At 34.7% G+C, this 24180-nt stretch overlaps 1 protein-coding gene and 2 long non-coding RNA genes across 9 annotated transcripts in view; 2 read left to right on the top strand and 1 right to left on the bottom strand.

The window, feature by feature from the left end:
- foxp2 (forkhead box P2) overlaps positions 1-24180 on the top strand; it is a 149877-nt gene that overhangs the window by 42873 nt on the left and 82824 nt on the right. For 3 of the 7 annotated variants that reach the window (XM_087246754.1, XM_087246753.1, XM_087246750.1), the window contains exon 1: positions 20302-20407. In XM_087246754.1, the coding sequence (XP_087102880.1) occupies positions 20327-20407 (81 nt within the window). In that variant the 5' untranslated portion in view covers positions 20302-20326. 7 annotated transcript variants of the gene reach the window in all.
- LOC148679915 (uncharacterized) lies at positions 9886-12170 on the top strand. Its single transcript, XR_015942104.1, has 2 exons — positions 9886-10475; positions 10948-12170. It is a non-coding gene; the product is annotated as an uncharacterized LOC148679915 (long non-coding RNA).
- si:ch211-262n1.5 lies at positions 18353-21226 on the bottom strand. The gene is made up of 3 exons (XR_015482517.2): positions 20519-21226; positions 19305-19627; positions 18353-18855 (listed from the first exon to the last, which is right to left on the bottom strand). It is a non-coding gene; the product is annotated as a si:ch211-262n1.5 (long non-coding RNA).

Below are 24180 nucleotides of genomic sequence, written 5' to 3'. Positions count from 1 at the left end.
TTGTATACTTTTATTTACTTTTTTTAATCCAATATAGTTAATAATGCTGGAGGGGCATTGATATGTTATGCTTTTTTTTTTACAGTATTTAAACCAATACAGTAGAGTTAATAATGGGGGAGGGGCTTTACTATGGTATATTTTTGTTTGCATTATTTAAACAAACAGAGTAGAGTTAATAGTTATAATGGGGGAGGGGCTTTATCATTGTATAAAGTATTTGATTGGAGGAAAAAAGGGACAGTGCAGGATGAGTCATCAGACTATTTCAATTTCGTCACCAGTTTTATATCAATGTAAATGTTGTATACACACTGTACATCAAAGACAAACATCCACCAAAATGCTTTTGTTGTCAGGAGGAATCATTCAAATTAGTTTTTAATCGACTTGAATTCGATACACAAATTTTTCTTCTGCACATATTAAAAGACCTTTGGGGTGAGTCTGCGTTGATCTGGGCCAAACAAAAGGCCCATGTTTAGGGCCTGTATCTTCCTTTTTCACACCCCCAAGAAAATATTTAGCTTTTTGTTCAGTCTTTTTATTTAAAATAAGCTGATTCATCAACAATTCTTGAGATTTTTGGGGGGACAACTGAATTGTTTTATGTTCAATCCACTTAACTTTGTAAAATCAATCAAGTTAATCTAATCAATTTGGTTTAGGACGACATGAAGGGATTGTGTGCGACCCAGCATTTTTTGCATTGCAGGTTTCTTTTGTCATGCAATTGGAAAATTCACATCACGCATGTTTCTGCGGTTTTCTGAGATATTTTTTAGTGCGTCACAGTTAGCAAGCTGGCACTGAGGGATTGTTGTTAGTCTAAAGGGTATAGGGGAGATGGAGGAACAAACTTGAACAATGGAGGGATTAGCTCACAGTCCAGCTATGTATTTGAAGTCGTGTCTGAGTTTGTTTGGGGAGGTGGATGTGCGTTTGGATGACCCGACGGCAGCTGTTGGGCACTTTTAAACTGTCAGAACATCCTTCCATTTTTTTTTTCTTTTCTCCTTCCAGTAAAAGGCAAGAGTCTTGTACGTGTCGAGCTCCTAATGAGGAGGAAAAAAAAAAGTTGGAAGTTTGCTGTGGGCTTTGGTTTGGGTTTGTGAATTTCAAAAGGGTCGTGGTTGTAACGTCTGCAGTTTCTTCTGAGGCTTTCCGAGTTTGATTATTTCGATGTGTTTGTGTGGGTTGAGTTATTAGTTAATTAATCAATTCATTATCACTCTGATGACACTGTTTGCTGAGGGAAAAAAACACAGTAGCAACACGTCTAAACATTTTAATTGCTTGCGAAAATGGATTTTGATTTAAAGAGAAAGCTTTATTGAACTGCAATCATTTTCTACTTGGAATATTATGTTGTATGTAAATTTATTAGGACTATCATGCATAATTACTATCATTAATGGGACAAATTTTAGTAATATAGAAACATTTAATGACTTTAGAGTCAAAGATCAGTCCTAAAATGATTTAAAAACTTTAATATCTTTATCTTTCTAACCCCTTGGTTTTACCAATTTGCCAACAAAAAGCTTTTATTCATTATATGCAATATAAGGTATATTACACTGAAAAAATATTCAAAGATGATTTCATGGATTTACTATTTGTTTTTAGGTGGTTGTAAACATTTTATTTGGGCTGTATTTAAACAAACAAATTAAGTTGAACATTACTACATTTAATTTGTTTGAACGCAACCTGTATAAATAGTTTGCAACATTTTTTTTCATTGTACTTGCCATTAACACACATTTTTGTCTATTTCCAAATAAATATACAATGATGAAACCTTGCTTCACTCGTATGTATTTTCACTAATGCTAGAAATTAAAGTAGACACTTTAATAATATATCAGAAAGCACTTTTAGAATTTGAATTCAGTGCAAACACTAAAATGTGAACTTCTCAAGCATATCATATACAGTATATATATATGATGCATGACTTCTCATTCTCTGGGAGCATTTAATTTGGTTTATTTGATAACACTTATTGTTGCTTTTTCCTCATGCTTTGGCTTCTGGTACAAAATATATAAATATTTTTATGATTAAAAATCGCTAAACTATTATGGAAATTTATTCATATTTTTTTTTATATAATTTTAAAGCAGGATAGAGTTAATAATGGGGGCTTTAATATGGTATATTTTTGTTGACATTATTTGAACCAATAGACTAGAGTCTAATTTTTGAGATTTTGATTTAGGAAAAAGCTTTATTAAATTGCCATCATTTTCTACTACTGCAATCATATTATGTTGTATGTAGATGTATTATGACAATCATGCATATTTACTACCATTAAGTATTTATATGACCAACAATTTTATTGATATTTAAACAATTTAAAGATATTTAGAAACATTTGATGACTTTAAAGTCATAGATCGGTCCCAAAATTATTTAAAAACTTTAATACCTTTATCTTTCTAACCTCTTGGTTTTACCCATTTGCCAACCATAAGCTTTTATTCATTATATGCAATGTAAAGTATTAATATTACACCCGAAAAATGATTCAAAGATGATTCTTTAGATTTACTATTTATTTTTAAGTGAAGTGGTGGTACATATTTTATTAGGACTGTATTTAAACAGACAAATTGAAGTGACATAAATAATTAGCAACATATTTTTTCAGTGTACTTACCATTTACACACAGTTTCTTTTATTTCTATATAAATATACAATGATGCAATCTTATTTCACTCATATTTATTTTCGCTAATGTTAGAAATTAAAGTAGACACTTTGATAAGTATATCAGAAAGCACTTTTAGAATTTGAACACAATGCAAACACTAAAATGTGAACCTCTCGACCTATACGTAACTCGTGATCTGCACTTATATATTTTTAATGCATGACTTCTCATTCTCTGGGAGCATTTCATTTGGTTTATTTGAAAACACTTATTGTGGCTTGAAAAGCCTTTTTTTTCCCCCTGTGCTTTTGCTTCTGGTACAAATTGTCTAAGCCTTTTACGGTACAGAGCAATTTGTACTTTGAATAGAAGCTGCCGTTTAATAAGTTTGTTTGACTGTTTTTGATTGACCCGTAATGCAGACTGGTGCGCGTTTCATAGCAAATGCTTCCATTTTGAACTCTTATTTTGTTATTTAATTAATTTTTCCCCCCTTCCTTCCTTTTGCATAAACAATTACAATTTTTGTTCCATTCCAGGAATTAATGGAAACCATTTGCATCAGGGGGGAAATTTGTACGCGTGCTGCTGTTTTCAATGTCATCGTTTTTTTGCAGCTGAAATGACAGAAGAGGACTGCTTTTAAGTACCACGCAAGCAAACCGATAAGTGAATCATTCCACTCTCTAAACCCTTTTTATTGGGACTTTAATAACCACTGTATTATAAATTATAATGTATTCCTCCGTTCGCTAATGCCCTTCAATAGAGCCGTCTAAAACGTGGCCTGAAAGTTATTGTGGCTACCTTTTCAAAGGCAAATCAATTACATGTTTTTGGTAATGCACCGTAATTCCGCCCGCCGATGAATTGAAGTGATTCTGAGGGAAGCGGATGTTTTTTTGTTTGCGCTCCGCACTATTGACTGCGTCCAATCAAGAGCGAGCATTCATCCCCCATTCTCGCCATAATGGAAACGGCACCTGATTACGACCTCCGCTTATGTTCGCCTAATGGAATATGAAGTCGGCGCTCGCTCGCTGCATGTTGTTAAAGCAATTCCGGCCCCAAAAGTTTTCGCTCCAACTCGCCGCTAAAAAGAGTCGGCCATTTCTGGCAAATTGCAGAGCGCAAGACTTAAGAAGGATATCGGTATGGAGATCTTAAGGAAGTAAAAATTGCCACTTGCATACTGTCTTTGACCGGCCGCGCCAAAGCTTAACCACTCCACGGGAACATGTGCCGTTTAGGAAGATATAAAGGAGTGATTTTATTACCCGGTACATCTCTCCTCAGAAGCGATTTCATTTCTCTTTTCAGCCGCCACAGGAGTCTTTATTTGATCTCATATTCCTGAATTTAACTGCCTCAAACTGGCCCGGCCTCAGTTTATTTTCATTTGGAAAACACATTTTCTGTTCAAGAGGACACGGGGGTAGTTGGGATTGAGGCAGGGGGGCTGTGTCGAATGTAAATGTCTTCTTTTAGTCACTTTTTTTTTTTTTTCGGCTGTAGATTATTGCGGTCCAAACTTTTCATTTACTCCCGCCCGGAGCAGAGCAGATCCGACGTGCGCCCACAGACGAGTCCATCGACTCTTAGTCTTTCACTTGCAGTCTTTGTTAAGGGCTTGGACTATTCAAGGAGACCCTCTGCTTGTTCACAGGATTTTAATGCTCACTATTTGGGTATTTCTTCAGCTTTGCCTGCGCTCAATTGGTAGCAGTTTTTTCTGAAGCAACAAATGTCACCTTTTACCAGCATTTGGTAGTGAAAATGGCATTTTAAACACTTTTTTTTCCGATTTAAAATGTCTTGCTGAGGTTAATTTTGGTCAGCTTAAGTATTTCCCAAGTGCTGTCCAGTTTTTAAACACATTTCTACACACACTATTGTTCATCACACATTTATAATAACTCATTTTGTCTTTACGCATTATGACTTTAAGTATAATTGTTCTATTGATTTTGCTAGATAATAGTATTCAGCTTAAAGTGTATTTTTAAAACTTGGCAAGTTTACTGGAGGCCAGCGTTTCCCAGAGTGGGGGTCAGGACCAATTTCCTTTTATGAAACTATTAGAATTACCATGTTTTATCCATACCTACAAACATATTGTAGGTAATAGATAAAAAAAAAATGCAAATATAAGCCATCAACCTTTCAATTTTTTGACACCTTAACGACACTCGCATTTAAACAATGAATAGACTTGGGCTGCACAGTGGGTAGCACGATCACCTCACAGCAAGAAGGTCGCTGGTTAGAGCCTTGGCTGGGTCAGTTGGCATTTCTGTGTGGAGTTTGCATGTTCTCCCAGTGTTTGCATGCTCTGGTTTCTCCCACAAGTCTAAAGACATGTGGTATAGGCCCATAATGTCCATAGTGTCCATAGGTCCATAAGTCCATAGGTCCAAAATGTCCATAGTGTACGTGTGTGACTGAGAGTGTATGGGTGTTTCCCAGTGATGGGTTGCAGCTGGAAGGGCATTCGGTGCGTAAAACATATGCTGAATAAGTTGGCGGTTCATTCCGCTGTGGCGATCTTGGATTACTAAAGGGTCTAAGCCGAAAGGAAACGGAATAATAACCACCTCAGAATATATTGGGGGTCGCGAGTCACTGATACTGTTATTTTGGGGGTCATGGGCTAAAAAGTTCGAAAACCCCTGGATTAGGCTAATCATTGGACAACTGTGGTTTGTTCTGTAGCCGATCAAACGAAATATTTCTTATGGGGTTAATTATTCATTCATTTTCCTTCAGTTTAGTGTATTGTTTATCAGTGGTCGCCACGGCGGGATGAACCATCAACTATTCCAGCATGTGTTTTATGCAGCGGATACTCATCCTGCCGCAACCCAGTACTGGGAAACACCCATACACTCACATTCACACTCATACTCTAAGGCCAATCATGTTTACGCCATTCACTTATACTGCATATGTTTGGACTGTGGGGGAAAGCGGAGCACCCAGAGGAAACCCATAGTTTTAGATTAAGACTTAAAGACTCTAGGACAAGGATGAAACTATAAAATATGCCCGATACATATAAGACCATCAAAAAAAAAGTTTCTGAGACAGTTTTAAAGTGACCATCATAAAAAAATCCATTGGTTTTAATACAGATCAAACCTTTGGCCGTAAACCCGCTCATAGTTGCAGAAACTCTCGTTCATCTCAGGACTGCGGTTGGGAATGGCTCTTGTTCTTGCGTTCTCAGGCTGTCTGATGCACTCTAACAACTTCAGATTATGTCACGTGTTGACACAGATGTTCAGCCGTGTGATCCAGTGTGAGATGTTGTAAAATATCGTCTAGTCCAAACAGGGCTGACATCTCTCCAAAGCCTGATCATCCCTGATTGCGTCGCTTTTTTGGGGGATGTCAGTGTCGTGCTGGATTCTCTTGCAAGTAACACCTCTGTAACCTGCGTGATGACAGCACTACGAAAACATTCAGCAGTTTTTCAGACAGCAGAAACCCTGCCCCTCTTTCTCTCATATATATATATATATATATATATATATATTTGTATTTGGCTGGCCTCCATACAGTGAATTACCTCCAGATGTAATTCCTCTGCCCGCCCCCGTGCTGAATTAGTGGCTAGTAAAAATTAGGTTTAAATTAGCTGCGGCATGGAGAACGGTTAACTTAGAAATTTCCTTATAATGAGTTTATTATTCTTTGGTGGGATGCCATTTTCCTGAATTAATTCTCTTTCTCTCTCGCCTTTTTTTTTTTTGGAGTAATTGCTGTCTGATTGAATAGGATCAGACCTCTGGATTGGATGTGGCTTGTGTAGTTTTTGGGTTCTGTTGTAATGTGAGAATAACTAAGATGTGTCCAACTTTCCTGCTGCTTTTTATCACTTTATTTTTCCTCTGGTTTCTGTTTGTTCTCACGTTTGGGATTTTTCAGAGAGAAATGTTAAGAGAATATTTAAGATATGTGAATGGTTTTGTGTAAATCTTTACATCTTAAGCTGCACATAACAAACTTAGCCCAGTTTTATGATCATATAAATCTTCCAAAAGTACATCGCCGTGGTTTCTACTAGGGGTTGATGATTCAAACAAATCCTTTACTCCTAAATAAAAAAGATCAGAAAAACACCAAAGTACATACTATCAAACTGAAAGTTGTTCACTTTAAAAATGCTTGTCTCCATCCCTTTATGTTGCCCCAATGCAAATCAATCAAGTTACCTCAATGGCTTTTACAATTTTACTGTAAGTTGATTGCACACAAAACAATTAAGCTGTCCCAAAAACATCTTCGAGGATTGCACTTTAAAAAAAAAAGTGGTTTCTATCCAATTTCTTTCATGTTGTCCCAACACAAATCAATTAACTAAATGAGAAATGTAAGTTTATTGAGCATAAAACAATTAATTTATCCCGAAAAAACTCAAGATTTGTTGATTCAGCTCAGTATAAATAAGTAGTTTGAACAAGAAGCAAACATTTTCGAGTGTGTTGTTCAGCTCATTTCAAGTAAGTAGCTTGAACAAGCAGCAAACACACGGTATCTGAGGATGGTTCTTCAAGAAAAACATAGTTCTTAGAACTTTTCTAATGCTTTTTTTAAGCAGAAAATAACTTTTTGTTATTGTTTTTATTTATTAATTAAAAAGGTTCTGACAAAAACTCTTATTTTTAATCATTTTCCTAATCATCAATCTCTTTATTTTGAAATGAATCATTCAGAAACTAAATGTTGACAAATCATTGTCTTATTCACCGCCCCCTCTTTAGAAAACTTATTTGTTTGACATTTCTCAATGTTTTCCCTCTTGTTGTTTTCTTTTGAACTAATGTATTGTAACTGCTTTAACTGCTTTACAAGTTTTTTGTTTCTTTTTGTCTTGCCGACAATCATTTTTCATACAATCTACTACCAAAATGATTTTTGCTACAATCATCAATGTTTATTCCCTGTCATATTGTTTTTGTTTGAGTTGTTTTGAGTCTAAAAAGCTCATTTTTGTGTCATTGACAAGCATATTGTGTTAATGCATTAAAAAAAGTTTTTTTTAAGAGTGTAACTGTTTTGTATTTGTATTAGGGATGGGAAGATTAACCGATATGTATCGATACGCGGTCATGCGCGTGCACGATGCGAGTGCATCGGTTGAGCAGCAGAGGATGAATGAAATTTTGGAAGCAAATCGAGATGCATCGGTTTTTGCGAGATGCATCGATTTTTCCGAGATACAGCTTATATTTTTAATATAGAATGTATTTTTTATTTATTAACAAGTGTTGTCAACCTGTTTTTGGTGCATAATTTAATCGACCTACATAAAGTAAGCCTTAGCAACGGATTTGCGGATGTGCACACACTACAACTCAGTGTATCAGGTGTGCGGATGAAGCTAGTGGAGCGCCCTCAGAAAGCGCGAGAAGCAAAACAAACATTTTATTCCCCACTGAGTTTTAAATGTAAAGTATGGCAAGCAACATTATGGATTTAAGGATGGACGACATGACAGGACAGATGCAATTTGCAAAATGTGCCGCGCATCTGTAAAATACGCGGGCAGTACGACTAATCTGATATCTCACTTGAAGCGGCGCCACGGTGTTGTTGTGAAAGCATCTTCCAGTGTTTCTGCATCCCCGGCTTTCGCACGTTCAACCAGCTCCAAAAGTGGTGAGAAAAGCATTGCAAGTTTTTTTTTTCCATGCGCAACAGTTCTGCTCGCTCTACGCCAATAACGGATGTTATTGCATTGTTCATCTGCAAAGATAATCAGCCTAGTGTCACGGAGAACGAAGGTTTTAAACACCTCCTCCTGTTAATTTTTATTTAATAATAATAATAATAATAATATGAATAATAATAATGATAAAAATAATTGGGTGTCACGGTGGCACAGTGGGTAGTTTGACCACCTCACAGCAAGAAGATTGCTGGTTTGTTATATTTTTATTAGCCTGTTGTTTACAGTGACAGTGATGTTTCAAAGCAGCATAACACTGCTAGTTCACCACCTTAAGTTTTGAATAATCAGTGGCAAAATATATCTTTGTAAAACTTGTTTTCATAGTTGAAAAGTTAAATCACAATTCTTGTTGTGCAATGGTAAACCTTTATGTTGAAAGAGTGCAAATATATACATATTTTTTAATATATATTGCACTTATACATTCTGTTTATCTTGAAAATACTTAAATAATATGTGCTATATGTTCTAAAATGGCCCTCTACTGTAAACTGACACTCTGGCTCTGAGAGAAAAGCCAGTTTGTAAAAAAAAGTCTTGGTTTTGCTTGGTTTATAAATAATCAAACTCATTCAATGGCACAGCATCCTCTTTCACATCATCTCATAAACTTGATCTAATTAGTTAGTGCTGAAATATCGCATCGTATCGTGATATGGGTGTGAATCGTATCGTGTTGCATCGCAATATGTCACAAATGTATCGCTAATATATCGGATCGTATTCTTTGTATCGAGATGCGTATCGGATCGGCATTATAGCTTAGATGCCCAACCCTAATTTGTATGGCTTATTAACAAACATGTTGCATGTTTTTTTTTTATTTGACATATTTATCACAGGTAAATCTTTACTCTTAACGTCTCCAAATTCGTAACTTTTTTGGTATATTGATGAAGCCAATTAAACTACCAACAAACAAACAAACAAAGCAACAAACCAACAAATAAATAAATACCTTACCCATCCTTATATTGCATCAAAGCTGTCCTTGTATCTTGTTGTGTAAAATACTCTAAATTAAAATATACTCTGTTTTCAGCTCTATATTTTAGTTTTTGTTTTTGAACATGTATTTATTAATGCAACATGTTTTTTTGACAAACATGTTGCATTAATAAATATTTTCTTTTAACAATAATCATCTTTATTTGACATTTTTACACATTTTTATTTTGACTTCAAACAACTCACATCAATACATTTTTAACTTACTTTTGTCATATTAATAAACATAAACTGTATCAGGCTTCCAACAAAATAATGACTCCTCATCTTTTAAGTTCATCTAATAAAAAAAACTTAACACACTCCTCTTTTAAAGCTATATACTTTTGTGTTTGTCTGACAAACATGTTGTATTAATAAATATTTTCTTATAACAATAGTCATATTTATTGTACATTTTCTAACACCTTACACTAAACCACTCACAACATCAATACCTTGTTTTGTTTGTTTGTTTTGTCATATGGATAATCATAAACCATAGTAAGCTTACCTTTTGAGTTGTTTTAAAGACCTCTAATGAAAACCTTAAAACACTCCTCCTTTAAAGCTCTATATTTTTATCCGTGTTTGTCTGACAAACATGTTGCATTAATAAATATTTTCTTATAACAATAGTCATATTTTTTGTACATTTTCTAACACCTGACACTAAACAACTCACAACATCAATGCTTTTTTAACCTTTTGTCATATTGATGAACATAAAACATGTCAGGCGTCCATCAAAAATTACTCTATTGATCTCAAGTTTTTTAAAGACCTCTAATAAAAACCTAAACACATTCTTTAAAGCTGTATATTTTTGTGTTTGTCTTGTTGACAATCGTGTTGCATTAATACATATTGTATTACCATAGTCATCTTTATTTTACATTTTCTAACACCTTACACTAAACCACTCACAACATCAATACCTTGTTTTGTTTGTTTGTTTTGTCATATCGATAATCATAAACCATAGTAAGCTTCCCTTTTGAGTTGTTTTAAAGACCTCTAATGAAAACCTTAAAACACTCCTCCTTTAAAGCTCTATATGTTTGTCTTTGTCTGACAAACATGTTGCATTAGTAAATATTTTCTTCTAATAATAGTCATATTTATTGTACATTTTCTAACACCTGACACTAAACAACTCACAACATCAATGCATTTTTAACCTTTTGTCATATTGATGATCATAAAACATATCAGGCATCCATCAAAAATACTTTATTGATCTCAAGTTTTTTAAAGACCTCTAATAAAAACCTAAACACATTCTTTAAAGCTGTATATTTTTGTGTTTGTCTTGTTGACAATCGTGTTGCATTAATACATATTGTATTACCATAGTCATCTTTATTTTACATTTTCTAACACTTTACACTAAACCACTCACAACATCAATACCTTTTTGTTTGTTTGTTTTGTCATATCGATAATCATGAACCAGTAAGCTTCCCTTTTGAGTTGTTTTAAAGACCTCTAATGAAAACCTTAAAACACTCCTCCTTTAAAGCTCTATATGTTTGTCTTTGTCTGACAAACATGTTGCATTAGTAAATATTTTCTTATAACAATAGTCATATTTATTGTACATTTTCTAACACCTGACACTAAACAACTCACAACATCAATGCATTTTTAACTTAATGTCATATCAATAAACAAGACATATCAGGCATCCATCAAAAATAATGACTCTACTTATCTTTTGAGTTGTTTTAAAGACCTCTAATAAAACCCTAAACACACTCCTGCTTTAAAGCTGTGTATTTTTGTTTTGGTCATGTTGACAAAGGTGTCGAGTGGTCATCCTGGTGTCGCCTTTCATCACATTACAGAGTTTGTCAGCTCTGAGCGCATCAAACACCCATTTACCTGCGCTCCTCCAACAATGCCAGGCTAATACAAATTATAGCCTTTTACAGTATGATAATATCTGCGGAGCGGCAGAGGAAGTCGACTGCCATTCAGTTTTGCTTTCATCTGCCGCCAGTCCTCCGCATAACAGGTAAACTGCTGTGAGCCGCACTTGCTTGTATAAATTTACCCACACAGTCAAGTCTTTGATTTCATCAACTCATCTAATTCAAATGCGCTTTTGAAGGAGGCCCGCATTTTAAGGGTAGACGCAGAAGAGCCAATTTAACCTGGAGTGTCTGTCTCGTTCTGCGGGGCTTTCTGTTTGAAGTGGCCGGTCAGCTTGAACTGTCTGACTTCTGTCATTTCGATCTCTTTTTATTTCTCCGCTGAAATGTATACTTCAATCCTCCCTACAGATGCTAGAGTGGAGCAGGTATCATTAAACGGAGAATGGGCGCAATGGCTGATGAGCGCCGGGATGGTTTGTTTTCAATAGGAACTAAAGGCAGGGCCTGTTTCTTCCGGAGGCCGCCTGTTGATTATTGAGTCCAGCAAACACTGTTTTTGGGATGTCCTGTCGGGCGTCTGGCCAGGGCTGCAAATAAAAGTCACATGGAATCCTGAGCCCCTGGTCTCGCTTTAGGCCTCTGAGCTTAATGAGGTTTTTAGTGTTTTTTTTATATGGATAGAGAAAAGCTGTCGTAATCAGAGCTTGCGAAATGGAAATATGCCATGATTTTGAGCTGAAAAAAATTGCATTTTGGTAAGAAAAGCCAGATAATGGCTATATTCTGATAAAATAATCATAAGTAATTTTATTTAATTTATTTTGTCCAGATATTCTTGCATTCTGGGATAAGAAGGAAAATGGAAAGATACAGTGATCTTGAGAAAAAAAAAAAAAAAAAAAAAAAATATATATATATATATATATATATATATATATATATATATATATATATATATATATATATATATATATATATATGGTCAGATAAGGCTTATAATTATGTCATTTTGATGCAATAATAATGAGCAAAACATAACTTTCTTGCCTTCTGAAATGAGATAAGAGGGAAAATGGAAAGAAATAATAATCTTGAGCAAAAAAAATAAAATAAAAAATTTATTATCTCAGATAATTATATAATTTTGATGCAAAAAAATCTGTTTTTATTTTTTATTTTATCTAGATATTCTTGCCATCTGAAAGATGCAATGAACTTGAGCTAAAAAAAATTTCAAGACAAATAATTGTATTTATTTTGGTGCAATAATCATTAGTAAAATTTATTCATTTTTATTTATTATTCACTTTATTTTATTTGATTTTACTTTATTTTATTTCATCCAGATAGTCTTGCCCTCTGAAACGGTATGAGTAAAGATGAGTAAAAATTTATTTTATTTTATCCAGATATTACTGCCTTCCAATATGGTATATAATTCAATGAACTTAAGTAAAAAAAATATATAATAATAAATAAATAAAAAAAGCAGATAATCAATTTATTTTGGTGCTGTAATCCTGAGTAAAATAGCATATTTTATTTTATTTTTATTTCATATTTTATTCCAGATGTTCTTGCATTATGAAATGGTTTGAATGCAATGAACTTAAGTTAAAATTAAATAAATAAATAAATAATTTAAAAGATAGATAATTCCATTTATTTTGATGCCAACAAGCAAATACATAAATGTTAAGTTAAATATTAATAAATAAAATTTTAAAAAGTTTATTATTATTATTATTATTATTATTATTATTATTATTAGTGTCTTTAAACTCAGATAGCCAATAGAGTAAAGAGAGATAAAGCCATGGTATTTTATTGTTAGTATTATTTAATCAGAACTTGTGCTAAAAAATACATTTGATGAACAGATAATATATATTTTTTGATGCAATAATCATTAGCAAAACAAACAGTATTCAGCCTTAAATACCTCCCTTGCACAGTATCCTACACAACATCTTTCAGTCTCATTTAAAAGCACTTGTATAGCCTGTCTTATGTGTATAAGTATCTTACAGTATATGTTAGTTATGCATAGGTTTTTTAAATAGCTCTTATGTCCAGTGTTGTGTTTGTATTTAGGATTAATTTATATAGCACCGTTGTTCAGCAAGACACACATTTCGTTCCTCTGTATGTCCACACAAGTACCAGAATGACAATAAAGCCTCGACTTGACTTGAAACAAACAAAGAGGTAAATACAATGTACATATATCCTGTATATTTAAGGATGAATAAATAGTGAATGTTCCCGATATGTTACCTATATATGCATATAAATAAATAAATAAATAGTAAAATAAATACGCAATATTTTTATTTACTATTGCAAAGTCAATGAGATGTAATTAAACATGTTTTTGGGATGTCCAGTCAGGGTCGTAAATGAAAGTCACATCAAGAATCCTGAGCCCCTTGAGCTTAATGAGCTTTTTAATGGAGGTGCCACCAAACGCCGCTTATTTACCGGCTCAGATTTTGATGTTATTACGTCTTTGAGGCTCGGGGTTGTTATTTTCACAGATATGCTTCGGATTAAACGTGCATCTTATCTTGCGATTGTTGAGCTTTTTGCTCCGTCCTCCTCCCTCTTCCACTGAAGTATATATGCAAATCCGTTTGGACGCTATCATTATAGGCTACTTAATAGGACTTCATTAAGGTTTCGCCATGCAAGGCAAAGGCAGGTTGGCATGGTAACGGTGCCGCTTAAGTACAGTATATTATAATGTTTAGCTGCCTGTTATATAATCATTGTGCTCTAATGGTCCATTTCAGGTCATATCGATCGGCGATGAAGAACATCATTAAGATGAAGAGAGGCCGGTCTTATGAGTTGCCCATTAATCTGTGTTTTTGGTCTTGTTTGTTGTTGTAAGTCAGACAGAGAATAGAGTATGGATAGATAAAGCTGTGGTAATTGGGCTGATGCTTTTTAAACTTGATCTGGAGTTAAAATTAACAATAACTCCAATAACAATAATTAATAAACATTAATTGGTCATCACGCATCTAATAATTTGGAGCTTTATTCAATGAAGGACAGATAATTGATTAATTAATCATCTTGAGCAAAACAAAAACATATAAATGAATCAATGTACAATAAATTGGAGGACAGATAATTAATTAATGAATAGTCAGTGGGTGATTTTGCCTGTAAAGCTATATTTAATATACTTAAAGCATGATATTGAATGTAAAATAGTACATTTAATAATAGAAGATCATTTTGTAATGGGAATGTGTATTGAAAATAGTTTACATAATTCATATATGGTTAGCGGTAGAAAATGAGGTGCACTCATATTTTGCAATGCAGTCTAAAATATTATATATTTTATTTTATTGTAATTTATATTATTTTATTTTTCTTTATTTTAAATTTGTTATTGCATTATTTTTAAAATTCAGCAGTAATAATAGAAAAAAAATAATAATAATTTTAGCCTTTATAAAATTAAATAATAATAATAATAATAATAAAATAATAATGTTAATAATGGTGATAATAATAATAGTAATAATAATAATAATAATATTAATAATGGTAATAATAGTAATACTAATACTAATACTAATAATAATAATAATGGTAATAATAATAATATTAATAATAATAATAATAATAACAACAATAATGATAATAATAATAATAATAATGATGGTAATAATAATATTAACAATAATGATAATAATAAAAATAATGGAAATAATAATAACAATAATAATAATAATAATGGTAATAATAGTTTAGCCGTTATACAATTAAATAACATTAATAATATTAATCAAAAATGTAAAATAATGGTAATAATAATACTAATAATAATGTTATTAATAATATTTTAGTCTTTAAAATTCAATGACAACAATAATAAAATAATAATAGTTAATATAATAATAATAATAATAATTATTATTATTATTCTTTATAAAATTAAATATTAATAATAGTAAAACAATTATTATTATTATTATTATTATTATTATTGCAATAATAATAATAATTTTGCCTTTGTAAAATGAAATTGCATTAATAATAATAATAATAATAATAATAATAATAATAATAATAATTTAACCATTGTAAAGTTAACATCATCATTATTATTATTTTATTATTATTATTATTATTATTATTATTTAGCCTTTGTAACATTAAATAAAACTATCATCATCATCATCATCATCATTATTATTATTATTGTTGTTGTTATTAATGATGATGAAAATAATAATAACAACAAAAACAACAACAACAATAATAATAATAATAATAATGATGATGATAATTTAATTTAATGTTACAAAGGCTAAATAATAATAATAATAATAAAATAATAATATTGATGATGTTAACTTTACAATGGTTAAATTTTTATTATTATTATTATTATTATTATTATTATTATTAAATCTAATCATTGGGAAGATGTAACAGATACCTACACAACCACCTTAAATGAGATAAACAGCAGTCGATCAGTCAGGGATTCATAACTCTTAATGAAGGCTGAAGGTGTTTGACTGTCATTAAGCACTAAGGGACGCTCAGATCTGCAGCGTTTGAGTCACTTTTGTTTCCAGCCCATACATGTGCAAATAAGTGTACATTGAGGATGGAGGCCGAGCCGCGGCTGAGAGTTTATTAAGGCTGTTTACAAGCGCAGAGAGCATTTGTACAAGCTCAGCCATCAGCCCAATGGATCGGAGGCGGAGATGAGCTCAAGTGGATCTAACTCTCCAGCCAGAGAACAGCTTTAATGCTGGCGGCCTGAAACACACAGCGAGTGCACACACTGGCTCAGCCTAATCTGCTGTTAGCTCAGTCTTTAGTGGTGGTCGACCGGTCGCAGCTTTTTTCAAGGGACGCTGCCAATGTCTAGAGAGCAGGGTGGCTGATATGAGACGCACATTGAAGAGTTCACATTGATGGATTGGACACCACTGAAAATAATATGAATTAGTGCTGTCAAAAGATTAATTGCATACAAATAAAAGCTTGATATGAAATTAAATATGTCTGAGCTTGCTGGGTGTTTGTATTATGTATAAATAAATGCATGCATGTATTTATTTGAGAAAAGTATCATTGATATCTATAATCTGTGCATGTTTATATCTGCATAATAAAACTCTATAGTCTATTAATCATTCGACAGCACTAAGAAAACAAAGTAATGCAAAGTGAATTTGAAATATTTAGGATTTCGCACGCTTTCCGCTGATTAATTATGCACATTTGGACCAATCACGTGACTGAACAGGCGATTCGATTTTCATGATTAACCTGAATCATCTTAAATCATGCTGAAAACAGGATTTAAGTATTGTACTAGTGGAGTCAGGGGTGTAGATTTAGCGTGGACGGAGGGGACCCATTCCCACCAATATCCACCAACTATTGAAATGTCCCCACCAATAATTTATTCATTTACAAAAATATTGTCCATTATGATAATGCTGTTAATGCTCATGATTTCCCTGCTTTAATACACAGTCTAACAATATACCAGATTGATATAGTCAGTGAATAATATGACCTAAAAAACTTACTGCAGAATAAACAGCTTAATGTAAAAGTATCAACCTGCCAGTTCTCTTAATCTCTCAGAGCATTTGAAACAATGGTCACACTTTATTTTGATGGGCTGTTTGTTGAATTTAAGTTACATTGCATCTACATGCCAACTAATTCTCATTTGATTATAAGTAGACTGTTAGGGTTGGGGTTAGTGTTAGTTAACATGTACTTGCAAAGTTTCTTACAGTAAACAGTCAACAGATATTAAGCAGAGAGTCTACTAATACTCAAATGTACCATCAAAATAAAGTGTGGCCGAAACAGTTTGTCAGAAAAAACAGTTCTGTGCTCCATCTTTTATTAATAGCAAGACATGTTTCATTTGCACTATGGCTAAAATAAGCGCAAGTCTTTGTTAAACTCTCTTTATAAGTTAATAAACATTCCTTTAATATTACTGATTAATTGAACTTGTATGAAGAGAGGATTCATTATTAATATATATTTAATAGCAATAATATTATAGAATTATGCTGCAGTTATATAATTAATAGCAGCATATTTATAAATAATAATAATAATAATAGTAATAATAATAATAATAATTATTATTATTATTATTATTATTATTATTATTATTATTATTATTATTATTATTATTATTATTATTATTATTATTATAAAGAGCAATAGCAAACTTACAGTACGTCCCTGACGGTTCATATGTGTAATTTTTTCTTATTTCAGGATTGAATGCTAATTATTTCATTTATATGAAAAAAAAATTATATATATATATATATATATATATATATATATATATATATATATATATATATATATATATATATATATATATATGTATGTATGTATGTATGTATGTATATATATATATATATATATATATATATATATATATATATATATATATATATATATATATATATATATATAAATAAATAGATAGATAAAAAACACATAGGTAAATACATAGATATATAGATAGATAAATAAATAAGTAAATTAATTAGTAAATAAATACATAAATAGATTAAAAATACATAAATAGATAAACAAAAATAGATCAAAAATACATAGATAAATAAATATATAGAAAAAATACATAAATAGATAGATAAATAAATAACTAAATAAAAATATCAATAATAAATAAATAAATAGATAAAAATACAAAAATAGATAAATAAATGAATAGATTTAAAAATACATGAATAGACAGATAAATAAATTAATTAATTAATTAAAAATAATAAATAAATATATAAAAAACATATATAGATAGATAAAGAAATAACAAAATTAAATAATAATAAATAAATAGATAAAAATACATAATTAGATAAATAAATGAATAGATTAAACATACACAAATAGATAAATAAATACACAAATAAATAAATAAATAAATAAATAAATAAATAAATAAATAAATAAATAAATAAATAAATAGTGATTTCAGACCTTTGTATCCTACTTTCTGTAGAGTACAGGAGTTTTTATATCTCATTTTACAAAATATTGACTCAAAATTCCTCAAAACAGGTTTTTATTGACAGCTGAGTATCCTGTCAGATTTTAAGCCGACACAAGGGGGAGGTAACACCTCTGCTAAACCACCAAGGGACATAAACGTGGTTATAATCCCCCCCAAAATTCTAACATGGCTAATATTTAGCATGCGTGTGTTCAGTTAGGATGTGAGTGTATCACTGGTGTGATTTGGTGAAATAAATACAGTGTGATTTTTGTTACTATGAAAGAGCCCAGTGGCTCTGAGTGGCTCCAGAAAGGCCCAGTTTCCCGCTCTGCGCTCTTGACACCTTCCTCAAGCTCGGGGCAGGGCGTTTTGTGTCTGCTTTAATTGAAAATTAATAGTTAGAGGGGTTGCCATGGAAATTATGCCAGCGCTCGGAGACACCAGCTCTGCCAGCGCACGAGTCCATCCCCCCCCCTCGCCCCACACTTTCTTCTGCATGCGCTGGAGAGCCGCTGCTGGAATTGTTTGTCCTCATTGACCTTGCAGTCCAAAGCCCTGTGAAATGAGGAGGAAAAAAAAGAGAGAGAGCGAGTTAAGTGAGAGACAGACGAAATAAAACCAGAACTGAGAGCGGCTAACAAGCGTTAAAAGCTAAAGTGGCCTGTTTGTCTTGTGAAGTGAAGGTTAGGGCGCGACGCCGCCTGTAGCGCTTGGGCCAAAATCTAAACATGACGCATTAGACGCTGAGACCTGGAGGCCTTCCATGCCCTGCCAGTGCAACCTTTTACACTTCCTCAGTGAGCGTTTGCCCTAGTCTGGCCTAGAAACGGTGTTGGCTGGAGCTCAGCGTTTTCTAATGATATCATACAGTTAAAATATGTTCCAGCGGAGCTGCTAGATAATGTGCCTGTTATATCACGCTCACTGTTCAAGTGGGCTTGCTGTGCAGCTAAATAAATCGGTCAAGCTTGGCTTGGGTGAACAACATGAAAGTTCTTGCTTACCCCGATGGGTGTTTGTAAGGAGCTCTACGATTGAATATGAGTATGAGTGAAGTCCTATTCAAGAAGTGTTTACGTCAGTCTTTTATATTTAAAGTCTGCTCCCACAGCTGGCTCCTCACTGGTGTTCCTATGCAATCGCTTGTCAGTGACCCTCACTGTTCAATCTCCATGTGGCAATGGGAAGCCTACAGCAGATGGACTTGGTTTTTTTTTTTTTGCATCTGCCGCGCGCAGACTGGCCTTTGTACTCGTCTCCTGGGGGAGAGCGTGGATCTCGTCTCTCTGAGCGGATTCCTGTCTGCGGGAGCAGCTAGGAGAAACATCTGTGGCATGCAGGATAGAGAATGAGGAAAAGAGTTGACAAACACTATTAGTTCAGCCGTTTGCACTGTGATGCATTTTGAAAATAGTTTATTGGAGTCTGTAAATATGCACGATTAACATCTGGTAAATTTGCAAAGCTGTCTAAAGTGGTTTGCAAGCAAGATATATTTTTTTTTGTCCTCCCACACTCCGAAACTTCCCTCGTCAGGACTTTTTTGGGGTTAGCCTGACCTAATAAGGGAAGCAGCAGGCATATTTATTTATTATTTCCACCATACTATCGCTCAACTTGTTAAAGTAGCCCTCCATCCATCTAGAGAGGGAAAAAAGGGAAACGCAGGGAAAAAGAAGTGCCACCCCCTCCACCTCCCCACCCTGACAATCAAACCGCTGATTTTTGTGTACGATTAGTCCTCGGGTGCCAAAACAATCAGAGGTCTGCTTGATTTGTTTTAATTACAGGCGTAAAAATGCTGCGGGTTTCTCGGACGTGATCGGGCAAGAGGCGCTCTGCGTCGCTCGTGTAAATACCGCTGTAAATAGTTCTCTGATGATGGCTTTGACAGCGAACGTCAGCTAGTTTTTTTCTTTCTTTCTTTCATTCTTCATACCCCCCACCTCTCTCAATCCCCCCCTCCTATTTTTTTTTCTTGCTCTGATGCTGTTGCCTTCCAGTGGCATCCTATTCCTCATTTTTGATGCAAGTTAATGCTTCAAGGCTTCTAAGAATATCTTCAAATGCGTTTACCTTCAGGGAGTGGGATTGTGCTCCTCAAAAGGTAGGTTACTTTGACCCTACTGAAACTAGTTTGTTTTGTGTTGTCCTGAAAAGATCGCATGCTTGCTAATCTCATTCAAGTGAGAGTGAATAAAAAGGCAGGCACACATACCTTCGCATTTCGCTCCTCCGTTGCTGGTAAATCCTCTTTCTGTTAGAGTCCGAATGTAGGAGAAAAGAGGAGAGAGAGAAAGTGTGTGTGTGTGTGTGTGTGTGTGTGTGTGTGTCGCAAGCCGCGCGCTCAAATGAGAGCTGCGAGAGGCGGCTGGTGGAGCGCGATCCGAGTCTCCGACTCCGCGCGCAGGCTGTGAGCGAGCGCTCAGACGCTGGTCACACACACACACGCACACACACACACTCGCTGCTTTCACTCAGCAACTCAGTGAGCAAGACGAAAGACTTCCTTTTTTTAAAAGAAAGGAAAGGAGAGGGACACATTTTTGAAGAGCATTTTTTTTTCAGACGAGCAAGCTCAGAAGAAAGAAAATTAGGTGCAGTTTTAGGATAGTTTTGCAGAGAGTTTTCATGCTAATGATGCCAGTATTTCCAGCGCGTCACAAAAGGCAGAAAAGCTCCAGGTCAGGGCGACACATTTCCATTTTAGGCACTTTTTTCATCACCTCCCCTCGTTCCCGGCCGGTCGCTTGGCTTCCCAAAGCCCCGCGTCTCCTATTGGGCCCTGTCTGCACGCTGTCGTAATTGCTCGGTGACAAGTGGAGATGAAGGAATAATTGTCAGGAGATAGGGGTCGTTTTTTTTTTAATGGGTGCACAGCCGATTTAAGTATGCATGAGCGACGCGTGAGGGACGGGGCCAAAGAGGCGCTTGTTTATGATGCGAGTCTGTATAAACACAGTTGGAGTGATGACACTGATAATCGCACGCTCTTTCCCGTGACGCCCGACTCTCCGCGAAACACCCTCTCCATCCAGCCGTCCCACACCGCTCACCTGCAGGTAATAAAGCCACCTTTTCTTCCATCCATCCACGCTTTCCCTACTTTCATCCATGCATCAGGGTCTGTTCGCTCTCGCTGTCATTCCTTAAGGCTTGCCGCGTGCTCCGGCTTGGTTTGTGGGCTGCTTTCATCTGTGGGTTAATTGCTGGTGATAATGGCAATGACGATAATGAATGTGGTTTTGTGCGGCGTGTGTGTGTGTGTGTGTGTGCGCGTGTGTCGTTAAGTGTGTGTGAGAGTGTGTGTTTCTCCTGCCGAAGAACAGTGTGGTGCGACTTTACCTAGTAGGTGATTTCAGTTGAGCTGTTTGTGGAGTTTGATGGGAAATTAAATACTTTGAGTGCTTTTATTGTGTGTTAAATATTATTGTTTTGTTTTTTTATTGTGATTGTATGCTAATAAATATAAAATGCTAATTAGATGAGCTTTCATCATTTATTCATTTAGTACTTTCATGAGAATGGCTTAAGATTTCATAGTCACCTGAAACTTCAACTAGCCTGTCTCATTTTTGGAGGTGGGGTCAGTACAATGATTAGCCCCGGAGTACTAATTATCCCTATCAAAGGCAGGCAGATAATTTGTTTACTTAAATATTCATAAGGGTGAACGGCGCACGCTATTGGGCTATTGTGAGCATATTATTACGTTTTTATATGGCTTTGTGCTGGAATGTGGACGTGGTGGTCTTTATAATTTAATACCCCGGTGCATAATGAGATACATGATTAGCACATATGGAGAATCAGACAGATAATTTACATTGTCCTCCTGAGCCCGAGTGTAATAGCTTGTTTAGTGCGATAAAATTAAATGCTGCATATTTTGAGGGGGTTGTGTTTTTTTTTTATATACTGCAAATTCCCCCTGGTGAGCTTTTTTTTCCCCCTATTCCTATCCTCAAATAAATAAACAAAACAAATCCTAAAAAGTCGTTTAACTAAAGCACATGTTTACCTACATGTTTTATTTAGAAAGAGCCCGTTCCAATTAACACCGCTCATTAGCCGAGGCGGGTATTTGTTTTGAAAGTTTAACCAATCACTTTGTTATGCTAATTGTGATGTAATTTAATTTGAGTCCCGTAATGATGATGCCGCTATTATCCCCATAAATGATGCAGTTAAGCATCACAGCCTTATTTGCATGTGCTTGAAGGGGGAAGCGGGATGAGACGACGCCAGCATCACTCTCGCTCTGTTCTCCCACGTCCCTCCGGGTCCTCCTCGGCCCTGTCTGCGCTCATTGATGATCAGCCTGTGTTTTTATCTGATATTTTAATGCGAAATGAGTCGACCGGTTACTCGCACCGCACAGATGTAAATTAAATAATTGAAATAGCAGACTATTAAAAAATGCAAATAGATTTCTTCAGTCGAGGCGTCATCACAGAGTGAAGTCATGGAGAAAGGATTGATTTGTATATTTAATTTTATTATTTTTTCTTCATGCATGCATTGTGCTAGTTTGCAATCTACCTCCTTGAGTACTCATTTGCACATCAAAGTGCTGCTTTGTTGGCGAGAGGTTAATTTTTAATCCATTGATTTCATGGCCTCTGGTTTGGACATGCAGATGGTGGCTGATTAGTTGTGCGTGCGCTCGTTCCTGCAGTCGTGCGGTTGAATTTTTTTAGGAAAGAAAAAAGAAATCAATTTGAAAAGTCCTACAAGAGCCGCTTCCCCTCTTTAAATGCACTTCTGAGAACCCTTCAGCCCGAGCTCTGCTTGCTCTGTGACTAAGTCTCCCTTAAAGACTGGCCATTATCTATTTCGTCGGGGTTTTTTACACTCTGGGTAATTTTCCTGGGGAAAGATTATTTTTCGCTGGACCAATCTCGCCCTAATTGGTTACATAAATCTTGTCGGGGTATGAATGAGAAATGTTGGGGTGTTGTCAAGTGTAATCTTCACCCTTATTTACCAATTCATTAAGATCTATCGATGCAGGACGGGGCCGAAAGAATGACAACATAAATCAGAGCAGGGGGACATAATGACCCTAATCAGCCACAAATAAGTGGAAACGTCACCATGAGCTATGTCTCTCCGCGGGATCGTGTCTGTGTGGCGGCACCATGGCCGTCCCGGTCGTTAAAGCGGACGCGTGTCCTGAACAGGGGCGAGTGCATTTGCCCCCTCCACCCCAAGGCTTTTAATCTCGCCTCTCACACACACACACACACACACAAAAAGCCAGGCGGTGTCACAAAGGATAATTACAGCTCAATATGAAATGAAATATGCATTTGAGACAGGTAAATAGTGAGAGAAACGGATAAATAGTGAGAAGGAGAGCAAGGGAGAACGAGTCTCCTCCTGACAATGATGATTGGAGCAGACAATGAGGCCTCCTACTTTTATAGGTCAATTACTGGTGATTAGGTGGGCTGAGTTAATTAAAGAAATTACCCAAAATGCAGGCGCAGGGACTGCTTGATGAGATACCAGCGTCACTGTCTAGTCACCTACTTTTTTTGAGGGTTCGAGAGGGCGGTGCTTGTATCAAATAAAAAGACTTGAAACAGTCTGACTTTTTTTTTTTTTTTTTTTTTTGTCCGGAAGTGATGGAACAGCATAAAATTTGCAGGTCACAACGATGAATTGTGTGCATTTATTTATGATTAGTATTGTTTCTGGATTTACAGCAGTTTTCCCTGTGCATTTTCTCTCTCTTTCTTTCTTTAACACTCCTTTCCTTTTAGTGTAAATATTCCAGAATGAAGTTCTGAATGAGCTTGAATCACAGACGGTCTTTTTTTATTGTGAGCGAAACGATTGAATTTCCCTTCTCTTGAATGTGTTCTCATTCTAGCG

The sequence above is a fragment of the Danio rerio genome, chromosome 4, assembly GCF_052040795.2.
Source record: "Danio rerio strain M-AB ecotype USA chromosome 4, GRCz13ab, whole genome shotgun sequence".
Lineage (NCBI taxonomy): Eukaryota > Metazoa > Chordata > Actinopteri > Cypriniformes > Danionidae > Danio > Danio rerio.
The sequence above is the reverse complement of the archived record's forward strand: the minus strand, read 5'-3'. Positions and strand labels throughout refer to the sequence as shown.